This window comes from Mus musculus, chromosome 6 (assembly GCF_000001635.26).
Source record: "Mus musculus strain C57BL/6J chromosome 6, GRCm38.p6 C57BL/6J".
Lineage (NCBI taxonomy): Eukaryota > Metazoa > Chordata > Mammalia > Rodentia > Muridae > Mus > Mus musculus.
Genome location: NC_000072.6, coordinates 35,047,773 through 35,067,661, shown reverse-complemented (window position 1 = coordinate 35,067,661; position 19,889 = coordinate 35,047,773). Strand labels below are relative to the sequence as shown.

The following is a 19,889-nucleotide window of genomic DNA, read 5'->3' as shown; positions in this document are numbered from 1 at the left end:
TTTAGAAGGTGGGGGGCATTCATTGCTACTTTTTATTCTAGGTCAATCTAGAAAATATATGAGCTCCTTTAAATGCAGATTGTAAACAGCATGAAGTTATGTCTCTTTTGACTTGGAGTTAGTGCAGATTAAGTCCCATTATAATAAACAACTTGATGATTCTTGACAGTATTGTCTTTGAAATTCAAAAACAGTGTTAAAAATAATGATACTCAAGAGGGAAGACAAAGTACATATTTTTCAGTTAGTACTTTAAAGCTTTGTTTTGTTTGTTTATGGTTGATTTTTTTTCAAAATGAAATGTTTTCTGAGTGTGTGTGTGTGGTGTGTTTGGGTATATGAAGGTACATGTACCTGTGGAAACTAGAGGTACACACGGAGTGTCTTTCTGGATGGCTCAGGGTCTGTTTGGTTGATCTGAGACTGGCTGCCCAAGAAGTCCCTAGTATCCTACTATTTTCTCCAAACACTCTGTTTTGTTTACATACACAGAGTCCTGAACTCAGTTCCTCATGTTCGCACAGCAGCACTTTGCCCACTGAGTCAGCCCCCTCGCTCCTGAGTTAACTTTGAAGCTAGATAGCATTTCAAACTGGGTTTTAAGGAGCATGTACTTAACACCCACATGCTGTTACAGTGGAAATTTGTCTAAGGATTTCTAAATCCAGATTGATCTCCATGTAAATTTGTCATTGAGCAGTAGGAGAAAATGCATGTGGTGGGATTTTAACTGCCTGTATGAACTGCACCATGATCACTTATGAATCAGGCCAAGCCATAATAACTCCTGAAATATTGATTACAGAAAGAGTTTTATAGGTGGTTCAAGGTTTAAAGATGAAAAATTTATCCCCCACAATCTTAAAACATTTTACGTGAGTTTAAAATTTATTCTGATAGTTTCTTTGCTGAAATATTTCTCAGCATGGAAAGAAAATTTGAGTAAGTTGTATCATAACAAATCACCAAACCCATCTTTCCCTGTTACTATATAGCTCAAAACTGAATAACTACCTTGGGTGGCAGAGTAAGAAGCAGGGCCCTGTGTGCTGTAAGTGATGCAGTTGCTTGTGCTCAGTTAGATGATTCTGTCCTCCCTCATCGCTTGATTTATTCTGTTGTATTTTTATTTTGCCGCAAGATATACTTAAGTCACAGTTTTCAAATCATTAATATTCCCATAGTAAATGAAATGTCCTTTTAGTTAAGACACACAGGCAATGGTAAACAGTCACTCAGAAGCAGTTTTATTGTTATTTACTTTTGTTTACAGCTTGCTTTTTCAATGAATCTTTTCAATGAATCTCCTGTACCATTTGTGACATTGCCTTCTGATAGGAAGGTACCCCAACCTCACTGACAGGTGTTTTTTTGTGTATGCATCGGGTACTAGCAAGTTTTCTGCAAAGGCCAGTCTCATAAAGTATCTTAAGATTCCTAGGCAGTTGTAGTCTCTGTCACTGTCTTCCACTATCCCTATTGTAACACTTTACTCTGACATTGTAGCAAGATAGCCTATGGACACACAGTGTATAAACGAGTAACTAGATTGTGCCCAGTGAAGTATTATTTCTAAAACAAGAGACTGGCTGTAAACTGCTCAGTCCTAGTTTAGAGTTAAGACATGAATTTTTATTTTGTTGTTGGTAGGGAGAAAGTAGATAATAAAAACAAGTTAATGGTATTTTTACCTGGTGTTAAGATGAAGGAAAATATAAGAAAATTGTGGATTCATTATACTATTGACCTCTAAGTATAGCCATCTATTGATAAATTTCATTTAATCATAGGTGGTCTAGTTTCCTTCTGCTTCCTCTGACAAACAGCATGACCAAAAGCAACTTATGAGAGGAAAGGAGGTTTTTTTAGCTTAAAAGTTTTATTTAGCTCATCTTTGAGGGAAGTCAGGGTAAGAACCCATAGAGTAATGCTACTTCCTTTCCTACTGACCTGCTTATACATAGCTAGTTTTCTTTTATAGCCTAGGAATAGTCCTGTCCATAGTTGGCTGGGCCAGCCTCTCCTACACCGGTTAACAAGCAAGAGGCATGCCGAGAGGCCACTGTAATCTGGACAGCCCCTCAGTTGGCGTTTCCTTCCTAGGAGAGTTTAGGTTGTGTCAGGTTGAAAGTTAAAGCTAACTGGGGCATCAGAAAACTTAGAAACTGGAAGTAGTTTTAAATTTGTATTATATTTATTCATTTATGTGTATATGAGTGCACACATGTACACGTGGCATATCACATATGTGGCAGTGAGAGGATAGCTTGTAGGAGTTGGTTCTCTCCAACCACACATGTTTTCCAGGGATCAGATTCAGGTTGTCAGGTTTGCCAACAAGAGCCTTTACCCAGTGAGCTATCTCAAGGCCTTCTGATGCATTGATATGTGAAATTGTTCTTTTCATGGGATGCCGAAAGAATGTTTTGGCCTATTGAGTATCTGTAGTTTACCTTGACTGCAATAACTTGTTGTTGTTAAAGTTTGGTAGCATCATCTCATGTTTCTTTTGACTCTGAAAAAACTAATATTCCATTTATGGTACTTTTAATAATTCAGAAAGGAACCAAGTATTTAATACCAGACTTTTTTTTTTTTTATTTGAATCCTACTGCAGTTTTATTTTCTTCTTTCATTAGGCGGGTAAGCACCAAGAATATGAACAGAAGCTCCTCCAAGAATTATATAAATTAAATCCCAATTTTCTTCAGCTATCTACGGGTTCAGTTGATAAGAATAAGAACAAAGTGACACCATTACAAAGGTATGATACGTAAGTACTGATTAAATATTGATACTCCGATGTCCTTCCTGTTTGTCATTTTTTTTCATTGTGTATGTTTTTTAGGCAAAATTCATAAAAAGATCTATCATTTATGCATTGTTCAATTATGTAGAAATGTCAGACCATAGTTTCTGAGTGGGATTTTTATTTGATTTTATTTTGAGACAGGGTCTTAAAGTAGCCCTCATTTGGCCTGGAACTCACTATATAGACCAGGCTGACATTGAACCCAGAGAGATCCTCCTTCCTCTGCCTTCTGAGTTCTGGGATTAAAGGCATAAACCACAGGCATGGATGGCTAAGTTTGAGTCTCTCTTGCTCATTGCTCTCTGTTAACACTTCATTTTCTTTGATGCCTTCACTTTTGGCTCTTATATCTATACAGACTACTCTGAGCCCAGGGCACCTTTCACGTTGAAAGGCAATCAGAGATCTGGGTGTAGTGCTCATGTCTCTAATTCTAGCAGGCTAATTTGAGAGAGTTACAGGTTTGAGGTCACACACTGGGTGGGCTTCATAGCAAGTTCTTGGCCTTCTCAGGTGTGTGAACCCTATGTTGGGTAGGGCAAAAGTAAACCAAGGAAACTTAGATACTGAACACTCTTGCCATCCAATCTAAGCTTTCTCTCTGACCTAATAGGAGAAAGCATGTTATAAAAGAGAAAGTGGTAGTTATCTAAAGTGTGTGTGTTTCCGTTACAGGTAGGCATGGCTGTTTAGTCTAGGGAAGCGATGGCATTGTATCTGTGAGGAGAAGATGGAATAGTCTTACCCCTGGGAACAGCAACCTCCCTGTGTGCTGTGTCTAACGTTGTTCTGGGTGGTAGATACTGGATGAGTGTTAAAACAGATTTATAATTTTTAGTACAATGTCTCATGCTGATTTAGTGATCTTCCTTTCTTAAACTATACTTTGGCATAGGTTGTCAGGAAATTATATAGCTAAATAATAATTTTGGGATTTTACTGTGTCCTAAATATTCTTTAAGTGATGTTTTAATGTTCCGCTTTAAATAGTAGAGTCTGTAGTCTAGTAAGATAACCAGCTTTCAAATGTATCAATAAGAATTACACAGATTATTGTTAAAATCTTTCTTCAAACATAATTCTTATGTTTAGAATTTAAAAGCAGGTGTCTTTGCCTTTTGATGCTGAATATTATTTAAATATTTACAACTATTTAAATGTGAATGTTTATTTTTATACACTTACACATAATGGATATATGTATATAGATATATAAGTAGAATTCAGCATAAAACATAAAGTTACTATATTTAACAATATGAGTTTTATTTACCTTGAAGTTAGGAATAGGAGCTAAATCCAACCATATTTTTTGGTTTGAACAAACTGACCATCTCCTTTGATAATTTGTACTACTCTTTCTAGATGATGAACCATGTGCTATTTATTGCTCATTACCTACAGTGTCTGGGATGCTTAATAAGGAAATGAGATTGTTGTAGTAAACATTTCTGATATACTCAGCATTTCTATACTCAGTCATTCTTATTAAAAATAGTTTTCTGTATGATTACATTGCTTAGAAATGATGGAATTCAAATGCAGAGAATAGAAAACAAGGAAGCCACACAGCTGTAATGTGTAAGGATGGGTATTGGGTTCTTTCGTGTAGGTTGGGACATTATCTGTGCAACAACCAGAGTGTAAAAGGAATGATGCCTGGCTGAGTTACTGTGCTTCAGACACTGAGTAGACCTGGTGATAAGAGTCACAGTGTATCACAGTGTGGTAAGAGTCACTGTGATCATGGCTTGATGTGGCTCACACAGTCCTTGTGGGAAAATGAAGATGTGAAGTTAAGACTAAAACAAAGGGAAGATGTAAATAAACTTTTAATGTGCTTCTTTTATCTTCATGCTCCTGTGTGGCAGATACTGTCGTTATTACTGCAGATAAGAAAACTAACTGAGTTAAGTGCTAACAAGTATTCCACACAAATGTGCTGTAGAAACAAGATTCTAACCCAAATCTTTGTCATTTTAAAGACTAGACTCATCTCACTTTGCCTTCATTTAACAGGTTTAAACTATGCCAAAAATTTAAAGGACAAATTGCTAGAAAAGAGTTTCATGTCAGTCACATTAGTTTTATTAAGTGAAACCATGTTATAACCATATGTATTTTGACTGAAAATCTCTTGAGGTGTATTAAGAGTTGTAGCTTCCAAAAAATTGATAGTGTTTTAAGCTTCCTTTGACCACAGATAGAGGGCGCTAGTATATTATCTAGTAAAGGTTTTGAAAGGAAAACTTTTATAGGGAATCTACCAGTTTTTATTCCTTGGAGAGGAAGTGTATATTGTTACCATCACCACCACCATAGTTACTGTTACCTTTTTGTGGTGCTTTGGAACAAATCCAGGGCCTTATGTGTGCTAGGCAAATGCTTCACTACTGACCTTTTTCTTACTGAAAATTAGGTGTGCTCTCCTAGACAGGAGCCATCTGAATGCCTTACTAATAGATTAGAGTGGGAGGAATTAGTGCATTACTCCTGCTCTCTGAATTCCATGGCATTACTTGGTACTTCTAAAACTCAAGAAAAAAAAGGCGTAGTTTGTCAAAAATGTACAAGATGCTCTCAAGCAAAGCTTGTTAAAGTATAAATAGGTATTGAGATACCTGTGAACTCTGAAATTGTATGCAAAAATTTACATGTCCATTATTTTTCTATGGAGGCTTTGCTGTGCTGCCAGCAGAGGGCTAGAGGTAAGTGGTAGAGAACAGGGACTCTCAGTGTGTGCACAGCAGCCACAAAAGTGGCCTGCATTTTATGGGCCTCCCGAAAGACTTTCTTTTACTACACACAAATGACTTACAATCTCCATTTTTATTTTTGCATAAAACCCAGAATTATTTATTAATTAAATGGGTGACAGTCTGCTAAGCTTGGCTACTTGATATTAAAATTGGCCAATTGCTAGGGGTTTGGTTTTCTGTTTTGTCTTTTAGTTTCTGTCAGTGTCTGAACTGTTCTGACTTTTATGTAGTTAGTACACATGTGCATAAATGGTGGAGAGCCACTAAGTGACCTAGGGGATCTTACCCCTCTTAAGTTCACTGGATTTATTTAGAAAGTTAGACGAAATTGTAGGTAATTGCTCCTACCTCCACTTCAAAGTAACTACTACCAGAAACTCAGTGGTAAAAGTGAGGCTGTTTATTATGACCTTGCAAGGTGGGGCAAAAACTCAAACAGTCAGGCTAATTAACCACTCTGATCCTCCTCCTCCTCCCCCTCTACCTCTTCTTCCTCTCCTCTTCCTCTTGTTTTTTTGTTTGTTCTGTTCTGTTTTGTTTTTGGAGACAGGGTTTCAGACATGGTCTCTTCTCTGTAGTCCTGGCTGTCCTGGATCTCACTGTGTAGGGCAGACTGGCCTCAAACACAGAGATCCGCCTGCCTCTGCCTCCTCAGTGCTTTTGCCACCACTTACTGGCAAAATCATTCTTATATCCCCAGTGAGAGTGCCTTCCCTTTCTTCATCATATGCTGAATATTCAGGGACGTTTCTTTATGTTGTCTGATTTTTATTACCCACACTCTTCAATGCATATGCTTTGTCTTATGGCCTGTATTTTTCCATTCTGATATTAAACTTTAGGTTTTAGTGAAAGGTAGCTAAAGTCCTAGACAAACAGGCACCTACTGTTTGGACAGGGAACCCCTGCTTATATATACCCTAATCCCACTTGAGGTACTTTTATATTAAAAGAACCACTGTATTCTTGTTTCTCAATGAATAATGTAGGCATAAATTTTTTGCAACCTACTTTTAATAAATGTCTATCCTCTCCTCTTGCCCACCACCCAGCAGAGGTAGTGGGAGAGAAAGGTTACTAGGATATGGGGGACGTGGACCTTTTTTAGTAATAGTTCCTTGGGGGTGAGCTCAAGCTTCTGGGGCAGCAGTTCCGTCCCATAGCAAACACCAAATACGACTCAGCAGCTGCAGACCAATCCTCTCAGCAGGCAGACACCAGGCCTGAACTGGCAGCTGTAGTTCAATCCTGAAGAAACTGCAAGGCTCACCAACTGGCCCGAGGCAAGGCCGTGGAAGCAGCAAGCTGCCACAGGAACTTTGCAAGCAGTTCTTTGACGAGTTTCTCTCTAGAGAGTTTTCTCTCTGGTGTCACCACTAGTGGAGATCAACCATGCTATGTGAGGCAAACATGATGTCATAAGTGAAGAACAGCAGGCAGGACAAACCAAACCAGTGCTCTCTTCTCATCTCCCACTGTCTGTAGGGTCATATTTGTACTCCATCATCCTGGATCCTTTCACCTGTGTGCTCCAGCAAAACATCATTTAACATAACTGACTTTCCAAACAAACTAGAAGTTTCTACTTGAGAGTAAAGAGAGGAATGGTTGAAGATAGGGCACTGAGGGCCTGGGGGAATGGTTCAGCAGATACTTGTTACAAAATCATGAAGAGCAGTTCAAGTATTAGGCACACCTGTAACCTTAGTGCTGGGTTTGGGGAGGAGATTCTTAATTACTAGTAAACAGCTCTGCATTTGATGCAAAAATAAAGATAGAGATTGCAAATCCCTTGTCCACACTAGAAGAGAAATGTCTTTCCTCCACACCAGCCTCGATTCTGATTCATTAAGAGAGGTGCAGAGTGACTAAATAGGTGAATTATCACACGAGTTCCTTCTTTGGCTTCCATGGGTGCACGTGGGAGCATACACAGAAGTATATACACCACACATAAACACAGAAATAACAAGTTTTTTTTTTTTTTTTAAAAGATAAGGTTCTTCAAGTCCTTATTTTCTAGAAGAGAAGGTACATCAAAAAAAAGTGTATAAGTCAACTTAAATACATCTTTTTGAAAGTTAAACTTCATTACAAAAATACAAGATTAAAATAAAGGCTTTACCGGCTGTTGTAGGAAGGCTTGTCACATCTTTCAATGTCTTTCAAGTTCAGTATTAAGAATAATTCTTAGGCTGGGCGGTGGTGGCACATGCCTTTAATCCCAGCGCTTGGGAGGCAGAGGCAGGAGGATTTCTGAGTTCGAGGCCAGCCTGGTCTACAAAGTGAGTGCCAGGACAGCCAGGGCTATACAGAGAAACCCTGTCTCGAAAAACCAAACTCCCCCCCACCCCCACCAAAAAGAATAATTCTTAGCCAGGCAAAGTGGCACACACCTATAATCCCAGCATTTGGGAGGCAGACTGGTGGGTCTTTGTGAGTTCAAGACCAGCTTGGAAAGCCAAGATTATGTAAGAGAAACCCTGTCTGAAAGAAAGGAAAGGAAAGGGAAGGAAAAAGGAAAGGAAAGGAAAAGGAAAGGAAAGGAAAAAGGAAAAGAAAAAGGAAAGGAGCCGGGCGTGGTGGCACACGCCTTTAATCCCAGCACTTGGGAGGCAGAGGCAGGTGGATTTCTGAGTTCGAGGCCAGCCTGGTCTACAGAGTGAGTTCCAGGACAGCCAAGGCGACACACAGAAACCCTGTCTTGAAAAACCAAAAAAAAAAGAAAAAAAGAAAAAGGAAAGGAAAGGAAAGGAAAGGAAAGGAAAGGAAAGGAAAGGAAAAAATAATTATTTGTGCCTGCCTGTTGTTATTAAGGCATTTATTTTCATTTTATGTTAAGTAGCTCTAGAGATTATGAGAAAACCAATTAAAGCATTTGCCCAGCTATAAACACTCCAGGTTTGCTGAGGCATTTATTTTCTTGCATGTAAAGAGCTAATTGTGCCACTTAAAAGTTGGCCATATTTTAATAGCATAGTAGTAGGTTAAATATTGATGTGTATTGAAGCCTATACAAAATTAAAATGTATTCTATACTGCAAGTTTTGCATGTCATTAATTTTAAATATATCATTTGTGGTATCAAACATTTAAATGTCTCCCAAGTTTTTTTTAAGACTTTGGTAAACATGAAAAAATTAAAATGATTTTATCTAACTAAATATATCTGAAAAAGAAAATATATTCATTTAGTAACAGTATATGTACATTTGTATATACAGCAACATGCCACTGGAATTTGGAATTGCTCATTTTTTGGCATTTTTATTTATTTAAATTTATGTTCAGAGTGTAACTAAAATAAACTATGACTGTTTTGAATTACAAACAAGGGAACGAGACCTTCAGTTTTTTTCTCTCCCATTTTCAGTCCCCTTTGTGAATTTTTCTTTGGTCCGTCTACTGTATGATTGTCTTATGTTAAAAAAAATTTTTTTTAAGCCTCCATGGAACTATTTTTTGGTTGGTTGACATTGTCACTAAGGAAGAAAGTTATGTGAAAATCTAAGCATTGACATTTGGGACATGTTAGGAAAGGAAAAGTTGTCTATTTTAAGATTGCAGCAGAAGCCAGCTATGTGACTTACACTGCTTGTCTACAGATAGTTTTGAGTTTTGGGTTCTGTATCTTTAAAATAAAATACTGAAATTTGACTTTTGACTCCGTACAGTTGTAAAATCTGTAACTTGAGAGACTTGGTAGATTTGATCCTGTTTCCCTGTGTCACTTTTTTCTGTTCCCTCCGTTGTTGGATCAACCATGACCAGGCATCCTAGTTTGCCTTCTGATGCTCGGATCAACACTGGGAGGAGAATTTTGTAGCTTGAGGAAAGGGTTTACTTCGGCTTTTGACTTCCCATCTGTCATGACCACAGAAAAATGCTGTTCATAGCTTACTTAGCTTGTTATTTTATATAGCCTGAGACCATCCACCCAGTAGTGGTACCATCTACAATGGGCTGGGCCCTTCCACATCATTAATCAAAAAAACAAAACAAAACAAAACAAAAAAACAACTCTATAGACTTTCTACAGGCCAGTCTGATGGAGGCTTTTTCTCAGCTGAGATTCCTCTTCTTAATGACCCTGGCTTGTGTCAAATTGACAGGAAGCTGACTAGCTTGCCAGGTGTTTGAATTTATACTAATAGAGCCAGAATCTCTATAGATAATGATGGGATATGCTCTATGCTCTGAATAGTGTAGACACACACTTATATATTTAGCTTTTGAAGAGGACCGCAGCACTTGATTTCAACTTAAATTTCAAATGAACTTTGGATTAATTTAAAGATATTTATTCTTGGAAAAAATGTTAGCAAAACCTTTTATGAAAATGTGTTTATAAAGTTTATCTATAGGGGCTTATACATACTTTTTCTGGAAATTATATTTATTTGTATGTGTTTGTACATATGAATATACATATTGTAGAAAGAGAGAACTGACTCCAGCAAATTGTCACTTGTCATCCATGTGCTTGCATACACACACACAGACACACACACACACACACAAATAAATGTTAAAAAATGTTAAATATTGCTTATTTCCAGGAGGTCTCTTCCTCTGGTCTCTGTCTTCCTTTTTTGTCCTTTATTATTTCTAACCATATTTTTGTTTGTTTGTTTGAACTAATTCATTCCCTAGTATATGAAGTCATTTGACCTATGCTATTCCAACCTTTAATTCTCTCTTTTCTTCCAATTCTCCTCTTAGTGTATAAACTTTTAAAACATTTTGTGTAAACAATTTGATAACTGGCCTAGTAGAGCATCTAGCAGAGTCTAGTGTATCTAGCAGCATCTCTGAAGAAGATGCACTTGGGATTCAGATTGCATACTTGCCCTGAAGTTTGCTTAGAGCAGTTAATTGTGGTACTTGTCTGTAAAGTCGCTATGCAGGGAATAAAGTAATTTTAAAGCTCTGTAATCTTAATTTGCTTCCTTATTTCTTTGGACACATCTGGGTAATACTTTCGTTTGTGTTCTGAACTAAGTGGAATTAGTTATGAAAATTATGTCGTTAGGTTAGTGTTATAGTAGGGATTTTTATTTTGTCTTTGAATGAGACACATTAAATGGACTTTAATTTACAATTTCTGTCTTAACCATCGTACTATATTTTCTCTATATGAAGATAAATAGTATTTTGTCAGAAAAAAATGTTTTTATTAAAGTATATATTGTTTATTTTGCTTGTGTATGTGTAATATGCACCCTCGCATTCTGTTCTAGAGACAGGATCAGTAAACATAGAAATACTAGAAGAAATGTGTGGGTTCTAAAAGCCTATAGAGAGAGCACTTCCATACTTTCTATCCTCTGTCAGACAGAAAAATACATTAATTACTGCTTCAGAAACTATAATGGATGTTTTTATTGCATGCACAAAACTAAATGATAGATGAAGATTTACTACTAATTGGAGTAGTGTCTGGTGTAGTCTTTGCAGTACTGGAGATGGGACCCAGGCCTTTTCACACACTAAGCAAGTGCTGTCCTATCAAGCTTTATGCCCAGCCTACCATCAGATCAGTTTTAAACAGCTCTCCTGTCCTTTCTCCTCCCCGTGAGTCATTTATTTCAGCCATAGTTTTGGGAACTATAATTAGAATGTGAGTTTCTCATGGAGTAGAGAAGGTTGAGACTTTCCCTTCTATTTTTGAACCCTTCACATCTTACATAAGATCTTACATTATAGTATCTCAAAACCATGAAGATAACAAAGTGTTTATTTTTACTTTGGGGAGGTTTTTGTTTTTACATTATTCTAGAATGATTTACTCTTCCTTTTACTTAGTTTGTTTTCTTTTGCAGCCCCATTGACAAACCTTCAGATTCTCTCAGTATAGGGAATGGTGATAATTCCCAACAGGTAAGATTTTGATAAATCTTCTCATGAAAGTTTGATGAGTCTTTTCATGTATCTGCTATACCCTAAAAGCAAAGTGCTCTATGCAAGCAAATTTTCCAAATTGAAAAATTCTTTAAATACTGATTCAGTTTAAAAACACCTTGATGGAGTACTTTGTTAAATTATAGTTAGCTTCTTTTCTGTATACAATGTATAGTGTATAAGTTAAGATAGTCCCTTATTTTTTCTTTTTCTTTTTTTAGAATTACTTATTTTACGTACTTGAGTACATTGTAGCTGTCTTCAGACACACCAGAAAAAGGCATCAGGTCCCATTACAGATGGCTATAAGCCAGCATGTGGTTGCTGGGAATTGAACTCAGGACCTCTGGACGAGCTGTCAGTGCTCTTAACTGCTGAGCCACCTCTCCAGCCTCCAAATCAGAATTCCATTGATAACCACAGAGTGGTGCACAGCATCATAATGTTAAGTTCCAAGTTGTTCTGGTCCCATAAAAGCGGTTCCAGCTACCTTGCCTTCTAAGTTCTTGCTTTAGAGTTATTTTGTGGATATATTCACAACCAACAACTCTCAAGTGGAGTTCAGGTGACAGCTTGTGGGATTTAGATCTCCTCCCACCTGAGTCTGGGGAATCAAATTCAGGATGGAAGGCAAATATTTTTACCTGCTGAAGCATCTTTCTGGCCCCATCCACCTTAATTTTTTAGTTTATTTTTGACAGTGGGGTCATTGGACCTGGAGCTTACGATGGCTAGCCTAGCTAGCCAGCCAGCTAAGCCCTTGGTGTTCACCATGTCTTGTCCTCCCCAGCACTGGGTAATGGACCTGTGCCTCCATACATGTGAGCACTGAAGACTCAGGTTCTCATGTGCAGTAGGCCCTTTATCTACAGAGTCATCTTTTTATATTGGTAACAAATATGTATTTCTAATCTCTTGTATAAAGAATGGCCAATTTCCTACAGTGTAGGTGAAACTGATAGAACTAAAATATAATATTTTTCTAAACTGTTTACTCATAAATTCTATAAAATAACTTAAAAATCTGTGCCTATCTATCTTTTGAGTTGACATTAATTTTTTTTTAAATGAGCTAAAAATAGTTGGAGCTAGAGAGATTACTCAGCAGTTAAAAACACTTGTTGCTTTTGCAGAGGACCCAGGTTCGATACCTAGTACTATGTGGAGGCTCAGGATCATTCTACCATTAGTTCCAGAGGATCCAATACTCTCTTGACCTCTGTGAACACCAGACACACATGTGGTGCATATACCTACACACATGCAAACCATTCATACACATAAAATAATATAAATCTTAAAAGAATTTTTTTGGTTAAATAAAACAAGTTAAAAGTAGTTACAAAGATGCAATCAGTCTATCTTTCTCTCTTTCTTTCTTTCTTTCTTTCTTTCTTTCTTTCTTTCTTTCTTTCTTTGATGGTCTTATTTACCAGCTGGCTTTGTATTTGCTATGTATTGACGCTGGCCTTGAGATCCTGAATCTCTTGCTTCCGCCTCCCAAGGGCTGGGCTTACATACATGTATAACCATGCCCAACAGGTTTTTTTCAGCCAAAGTATTATTTTTTCAGATATATCTAAGGACACACAATATTTGGTACCCATCATCATATTTTGGTCACATCATATTTTGATACCAGATTTAGAAATTTCTATTTTAGAAAATGCTTAAGCTCTTCAGCAGTTAGAAACTTTACTCTCTTTTTTGAAATATAATATACCTATTTCTGTTGCTATCACCAAGTTGTATCTTAATGCATTATACTTCTCACAGATAAAAGTAAGGCTCATAAGGCCTCAGTTTTTACCCCAGGTGCTCACATAAAAACTGAGTACAGGAGTACAGCTGCATATGTCTATAAACCTACCATTAGTAGGCTAGGGGCAGGAAGATTCAGCAAAGCTGCCTAGATGATCTCCAGGTTTAGTAAGAGACCTTGTCTCAGAAACTGCATGTGTAGGAAGGTGCCCAGTATACGTTTCTGGCCTTTTATGACCTTAGACACGTGTGAGTACTCATATGAACACATACAAATACACCAACAAACAAAATAAAACGCAAAGAAACTTATAAACTTTGAACTGAAATGTTTTTGCTGTGGCAAAAATGATTTTGTTGTTGTTTTGGTTTTTTTGTTTGTTTGTTTTTGGTGTGGTGCTGGGAATTGAGCCTAAGTGTTTTATGTATACTAGGCAAGTATGCAATTATATTCTGAACACAATGACAAGAATTTAAATACCTTTTTTCTCTTGACTTTCTATTAATACTATTGAGTTGATCAAAATAGCATATGTTGGAGTTAACCTAAAATCATGTTTCATGTATTCCTCTGTGAACGTTGGTGATATTAAATACATTGTCAGTAATCGTAGCCATGCTTTTTGTTTTCCCAAGACAGTTTGTATAAATAGTGCCCGGATAGAGGAGGAGAGGTATATTACTGTCCCTCAGAGTGCACACGCATAGGTACCTCAGAACCACACACAAATTTGTCCTTATTATAAGCACAGAGTTTTCTTTTTTGCTTTTTGATTGTTTGGTTAATTGTTGTTTTTTGTTTTTGATGCTGGGAATTGAATATAGGGTGTTATTCATGGCTATACTCCCAGCCTTCAGAATTATTTTTTAATGATTGTTTGAGAAAACCTTGATTAGCTATTCTTTTATTTTGGTTAAAAACTCAAACACTTAGAATCATCTAATTTGCAGAAAATGATAGGCGTTGGAGTCAGTCAGCCTTACTATCCTTTGTCTTTGCCCCTACGGGTTCCTCTTGAGCACTTGCTGTATAATGAGATCCTAGACGGCAAGAATTGGGAGGCAGGGTTGGGGAGTCGGGGATGACTAGAAATACAATTGTAAAAGACTATGAGACCAGCTTCGTCTTTGCAGATACACATTGTTTAAGTACATGTGTAAGTTAATGAACTGTTTGCTTTTCTGAAATTCCATACTTTGATTTAAGAAGTCAGTCGTTCTTGTTTGAAGACCACTATTTAAAACCATTTGTTTGCAAATGTTTTAAATTGTGGTTTATTAAGATATAAACTTATATCAAATTCTTCCTTTTTTTTTCTTTTTTTTTTTTAATTTAGATATCTAACAGTGATACGCCTTCACCACCACCTGGTTTATCAAAATCCAACCCTGTCATCCCCATCAGTTCATCCAATCACAGTGCGAGGTCTCCTTTTGAAGGGGCAGTAACAGAGTCACAGTCATTATTCTCAGACAATTTTCGCCACCCCAACCCTATACCAAGTGGGCTTCCTCCTTTTCCCAGCTCTCCACAGACACCCAGTGATTGGCCTACAGCTCCAGAACCACAGAGCCTCTTCACATCAGGTATGCAACAGCAATGCCTAGTGTTAGTGTCAGACTCTTAGAAGCTGACAGACTTATGGGCTACGCTTTAGTTGATAGACTTCTATCTTCTTTTCTCTCAGCTCCCTTTAAAAAAAAAACACGGAAATTATTTAAACTACATGGAATTAGATAGTATGCAAGTCGTTGTGTTGCCTAGAAATTACTGTGTTAGAAAACAGATTTCTCTAGAAATCATTTGTCATTGTTTCTCAAATAAAATCTCACTGTTCTGGCTGGGCTTGGTGGCACATGCCTGTAATCTCAGGAGAGGCAGACAAATCTAGCTTCATCTGCAAAGGGAGTGCCAGGACAGCCAGGGTCTACAGAGAAACCCTATCTCAAAGAAAAATCCAAAAGAAAAAAAAACCAAAAAGATTATTGATCTTAGAGAAACTGAGGACTTAATTTTTAAAGTCAGATTTATGTTTACATAATCAATTTTAAGATCTTCTCCCTAATTGACAAATAAGGAATTTCTTTAGTAGTAAAAACTAAATTTTGCTCCATTTATTTAAATATTTTTACCATGGTTTATATTTATATAAAATTTATGATTTTACCTTTTGGAAATTTTATTTTAACTAATACCCAAAGCACAATGTCAGTCACATTCAGGCACTTTGGCATCTTTTTACTACATCACATTCAGATGAAACTAGACTCAGGGAAGATGTGAGAATGGCTTACATTCTCTTCCTTGAAGAGGCGTGACTTTCCATCTTTGTCTTGCTGGTTTCAGAGGTGTCAGCCAATCTTGGTGTTGAGTGAATGGCCAAGCAGAGCATTTGGGATTAGAAAGCAGCGAGCACACCACTTCTCTTTTTACTCACTTACATTTTCTTTTTAGTCTGAAAGATGGCATGAATTCATATCTTCAGTAGCACCCGTAACATAGACAATTAAAAACATATAATCAGGTTTTTAGTTAATTTGTCTTAGTATATAATGAGAATGGACCTTACCAGCTTTTAGACTATATTACTTTATTGACATGCTGGTTTTGACTATGAATGGTTGGATGTGATCTGGGTAGCGGGGGTGAGAAGGTTTCTTTCTCATCAGGACAGTCAATCTATATCATTCATGTTTTGAACTTAATTTACCAGTGAAATGCTACTAGAAATTGATGAGGTCCTCTGGAACTAATGATCTTAACATAAGTGTTACATGTTTGTTTTTCTGTTGTAAAGTAGCCTGTTTAACATACATTGTATAGATAGACTATTTATTTTGTATTTATCACTATTTTTCTTCCCAACAGAAACAATCCCAGTTTCATCATCTACAGACTGGCAAGCAGCATTCGGCTTTGGTTCTTCTAAACAACCAGAGGATGACTTGGGGTTTGACCCCTTTGATGTCACTCGAAAAGCCTTAGCAGACCTGATTGAGAAGGAACTATCCGTCCAAGATCAACCTTCCCTTTCCCCCACATCTCTTCAGAACGCCTCCTCACACACTACGACCGCCAAAGGGCCAGGCTCTGGATTCCTGCACTCTGCTGCACCTACAAATGCCAACTCTCTCAATAGTACCTTTTCAGTCTTGCCACAGAGGTTCCCTCAATTTCAGCAGCACCGAGCAGTTTATAATTCGTTCGGTTTTCCAGGCCAGGCAGCCCGCTATCCTTGGATGGCCTTTCCACGCAATAGCATCATGCACTTGAACCACACAGCAAACCCCACCTCAAATAGTAATTTCTTGGACTTGAATCTCCCGCCACAGCACAACACAGGTCTGGGAGGGATCCCCATAGCAGGTAGGTTCATTTAAACCCTCTGAGAATGTGTGTATCATTCTTGTCTTCAGGGTGCTGGGTGGTTAGGGAAGAGCTACTGGGTAACAAGACTACACTATAGTCTTAGAAATTTCTATGAAAAACCTTATATCTTTAACCTAAATCTTTTTTGATAGAATGAATGCCTTGTAATATGGAGCTTTATAAGGATGGTGGAGTATTATACCTACTTATTGTTTGGAAGCGTTTTATTTAATAGGATGGTTACCAAACATTCAGATCATATGTAAACACAAAAAAGGAAAAGAAAAATACGGGCTCAAAAATTATGGTATTATAAAGGCCAACACCATAATAAAAATAGCTTGTGTTATCTTCTAAAAATAAAATGGTTAAAATTTTTTTAGTCAAAATTAATGAGAGCATGGGGGATAAAGCCATTCTAACTGCTATAGCGATGATTTATTTTGACTGATACATACATGCACACATCAAAACTTGCCATATGTATATATAACTTAATATTTGAGAACTTCAATTATCAATGTTTTATAAGCCTATTATATGTCACAGACATACTTTCTGTGGAAAATTGTTTAGGAGAGATTTTACCCTGTTCGTTGGATATGTTTTTATTTCTGGGAATAATAAATCAAGATAAATAAGGTAATGCAGGTTTAATGCCAGATCACTTCTGGTTGTGTGTTGCTATCTTGAAGGTTTCAGAGTTTTAGCGTTTTTAGCTCTTATATAACATTTTTAAATGAAGTTTTGGAAAAGAGTCATTCTGGTTAACTGTCTTCATTTAATTGGGCTTTAGAGATGATGTGATAAAGCTTCTTCCCTCCTGATTCTCTTCAAGTAGAGCAGAATAGTTCTCAGCCCGTTGTGTACTTACACAATAATTTGGTTTTCTTCCTTTGTCGTGGCCTTAAAATGTGTCATGGCATAGTGTTATTATAGTAATATACTTTTAACAGTAAGGTGTTTATACTCTTGTTTACAGCAAGTTTGATAAGTAGACTTAGAGAGAACCATCAGAAATCATTGGCTATATTCCCTTAGAGCCAGCAACATTTCATGTTTTAGACAAGTAGATAGATCTTAGTTTGTTGTTATGGATATAGTGAATTTTAGCAGTTGAAATATACTGGAGATTACCTGCTATAGTAATTTGCACATTTGGTGGGTTCAAGGTACTTGCTTATTGAATTATGAGGTCTTAGGGAGTCCAGGGTAGCTGCTTTCAGTCCATTCCTTTTGTCGGCCACTAAGGTTTCCTTTTCTCCCTGCTTTTTCCTTTGCTTCCATTCAAAATAGCACACTAGAATGCAATTTTGTTTGCATTTGCTTTGTTTTTAATAATTTAGAAAGGAGACATTTCAGTCTTTAGTAATGTGCTTTTTAGCTGGTCTTAGTAAAAAAGTTAAAAGCTCTCTCTTAAATAAAGTAAAGTAATGAGCCAATTATGGTCAACATTTCAGTTCCATTTTGCCCCAACTATGAACTAGGTTATATGAGGAATACAAAAATGCAGATGCTATTTCAGGTAGTTGTTAGTATACTTGAAGACTTAAAATGAGTCTTATGCAAAAGTGGTGAGCTTTATGTGTGGTTCTGAAATTGGAGAAACAGTGTAGTTAATCATTGTTGGGGAGAAGTTTTCTGAAGAAGTAGGAATTGTTCTGTAATGTGGTATCTTGAATTTGGGTTAGCAGCACAAGAGAAGAGTCTTTTATGCTGATGGAAACTTCCTGAATAAAGGCGTAGAGGTAGATACTGTGTGCCATCACAGTAAGCAGAGGGTTTTCTATAACAAGAGGTGCTGTTTAAATTGTAGGGATGACATAGAGAAGATGAGGAGCTCTGGTAGAGAAGACAGTGGGTACTTGATGTTGGGCTTTTGATTGAGCCATACTTACTTGGTATCCTTGTTTGACTTACTGTATGTCTGTCTTTATTAGGCTGTCTGTTCTTCCAGTTTCTGAGCCATTTGTTTTTTAGCCCCCAAGAACATTCCAGAAGTTTTACACAGTAGATATTTTTGAATATTAGTAATGAGATGTCTGATTTGTTAAGTGTAGGCCTTTTTGTGATAGTCTTCAACTGAAATAGACACTTTATTTTTAAATATAGCATTAAATTATAATTCTGTCCTTTGTTTTTTCCTCCCTTTGACTATGTTCAATCACAGAGCATTGAAAACTTTTTTTCAGAGATGCTAAAAAACGAAGTTTAATTCTGAGCCATTATTGTATTCGATATGGGGTGGGAAAAGTTATTCTAGATTTTCAATTTTTGGCTATGATTCTTGCTTGGTATTTATAACTAAGCTTGTTAATAGATTATTTTTAAAGTACTGAAGACTAGGGAAACTTAGTTTTAATTTACAAAAGTATTTAAAGTTGTTAAGAGTCACACTAGAATCCTATTAGAGCTAGTTAATATTTGACAGATGTCTCAGAAAGTAAATGTACTAATATAATAATAAGCCTTAGAAGAGTTACATAATTATAACTAGATGATTTAGGATTTTCAGTAACTATTATAAATGACAAAAGAAAAATCTGAAAAACTATATATTTATAATGCATAAATATCTGTCTCTCTCAAGCTCAGATGTATTTGAATTGGATGACTGGAAGGAACTCAAATCAGCTATGCACCCTCTAAGTCTTTATCATGGTGCCCTGTTCAACAGAGCTATTTATTAATGCTTCCGTAGTGAGACTACACGCTGTGGGGCCTCCTAAAATATACTTCCTTCAGACTAATTCTCTCCTAGAAAAGAAAGGTCTACATACTTGCTCTTCTGTAGAGAGCAAAATAGGGGCCTGACCTGTAGGAGCAAATCAGAGGTGCAGCCATTACGTCATGCAGACACCACATCTGTTTACTGTATATTTGTATCTGAGTTTTTATTTTTGATTTGTCTCAGTGGTTATAAAAGCACTGACATAATGTGAGACCTATCGTGGCAGCACAGTTGCCAGAGATATGACGGAAAGCCAGCTTCCACTCCTTTGTCTCACTGAAAGTAGTGTGGGGTTTTAAGTTGCTTATTGCCTTTAGCATTTAAGTATTTTAGCAGCATTATCTGTGCTTGTGTATCTGGTTTGCTAAGTTGAGAAGATTTTTGAACTATTCCTGGTCAGGAATTTTGATTAGTCAGTAGGTAGAAAGGATTCGTTTAGATATGTTTTACTATTGAACCCATGTGCCTTTGTTCTAAACGATGACTTGCTTTGTCTAGTCCCTTCATTTAGCAATGTCAAAGCAAACCTAAGGAATTTAAGGTGCATGTTCACTT

The 19,889-nt window shown here is 36.9% G+C and overlaps 1 protein-coding gene across 11 annotated transcripts in view; it reads left to right on the top strand.

Annotated features, from left to right (window-relative positions):
- Positions 1–19,889, top strand: part of Cnot4 (CCR4-NOT transcription complex, subunit 4) — a 111,690-nt gene that overhangs the window by 66,093 nt on the left and 25,708 nt on the right. For 6 of the 11 annotated variants that reach the window (XR_001785150.2, XR_001785151.1, XM_011241407.2 and 3 more), the window contains exons 7-10: positions 2,640–2,773; positions 11,394–11,451; positions 14,571–14,820; positions 16,103–16,600. Coding sequence is in view for 7 of the 11 variants with exons in the window: in XM_011241407.2 (XP_011239709.1) it covers positions 2,640–2,773; positions 11,394–11,451; positions 14,571–14,820; positions 16,103–16,600 (940 nt within the window). In the remaining 4 variants the exon portion in view is untranslated. The remainder of the gene's footprint in view (positions 1–2,639; positions 2,774–11,393; positions 11,452–14,570; positions 14,821–16,102; positions 16,601–19,889) is intronic. The other 5 variants (XR_001785152.2, XR_001785153.1, NM_001164412.1 and 2 more) reach the window with 1 other exon arrangement.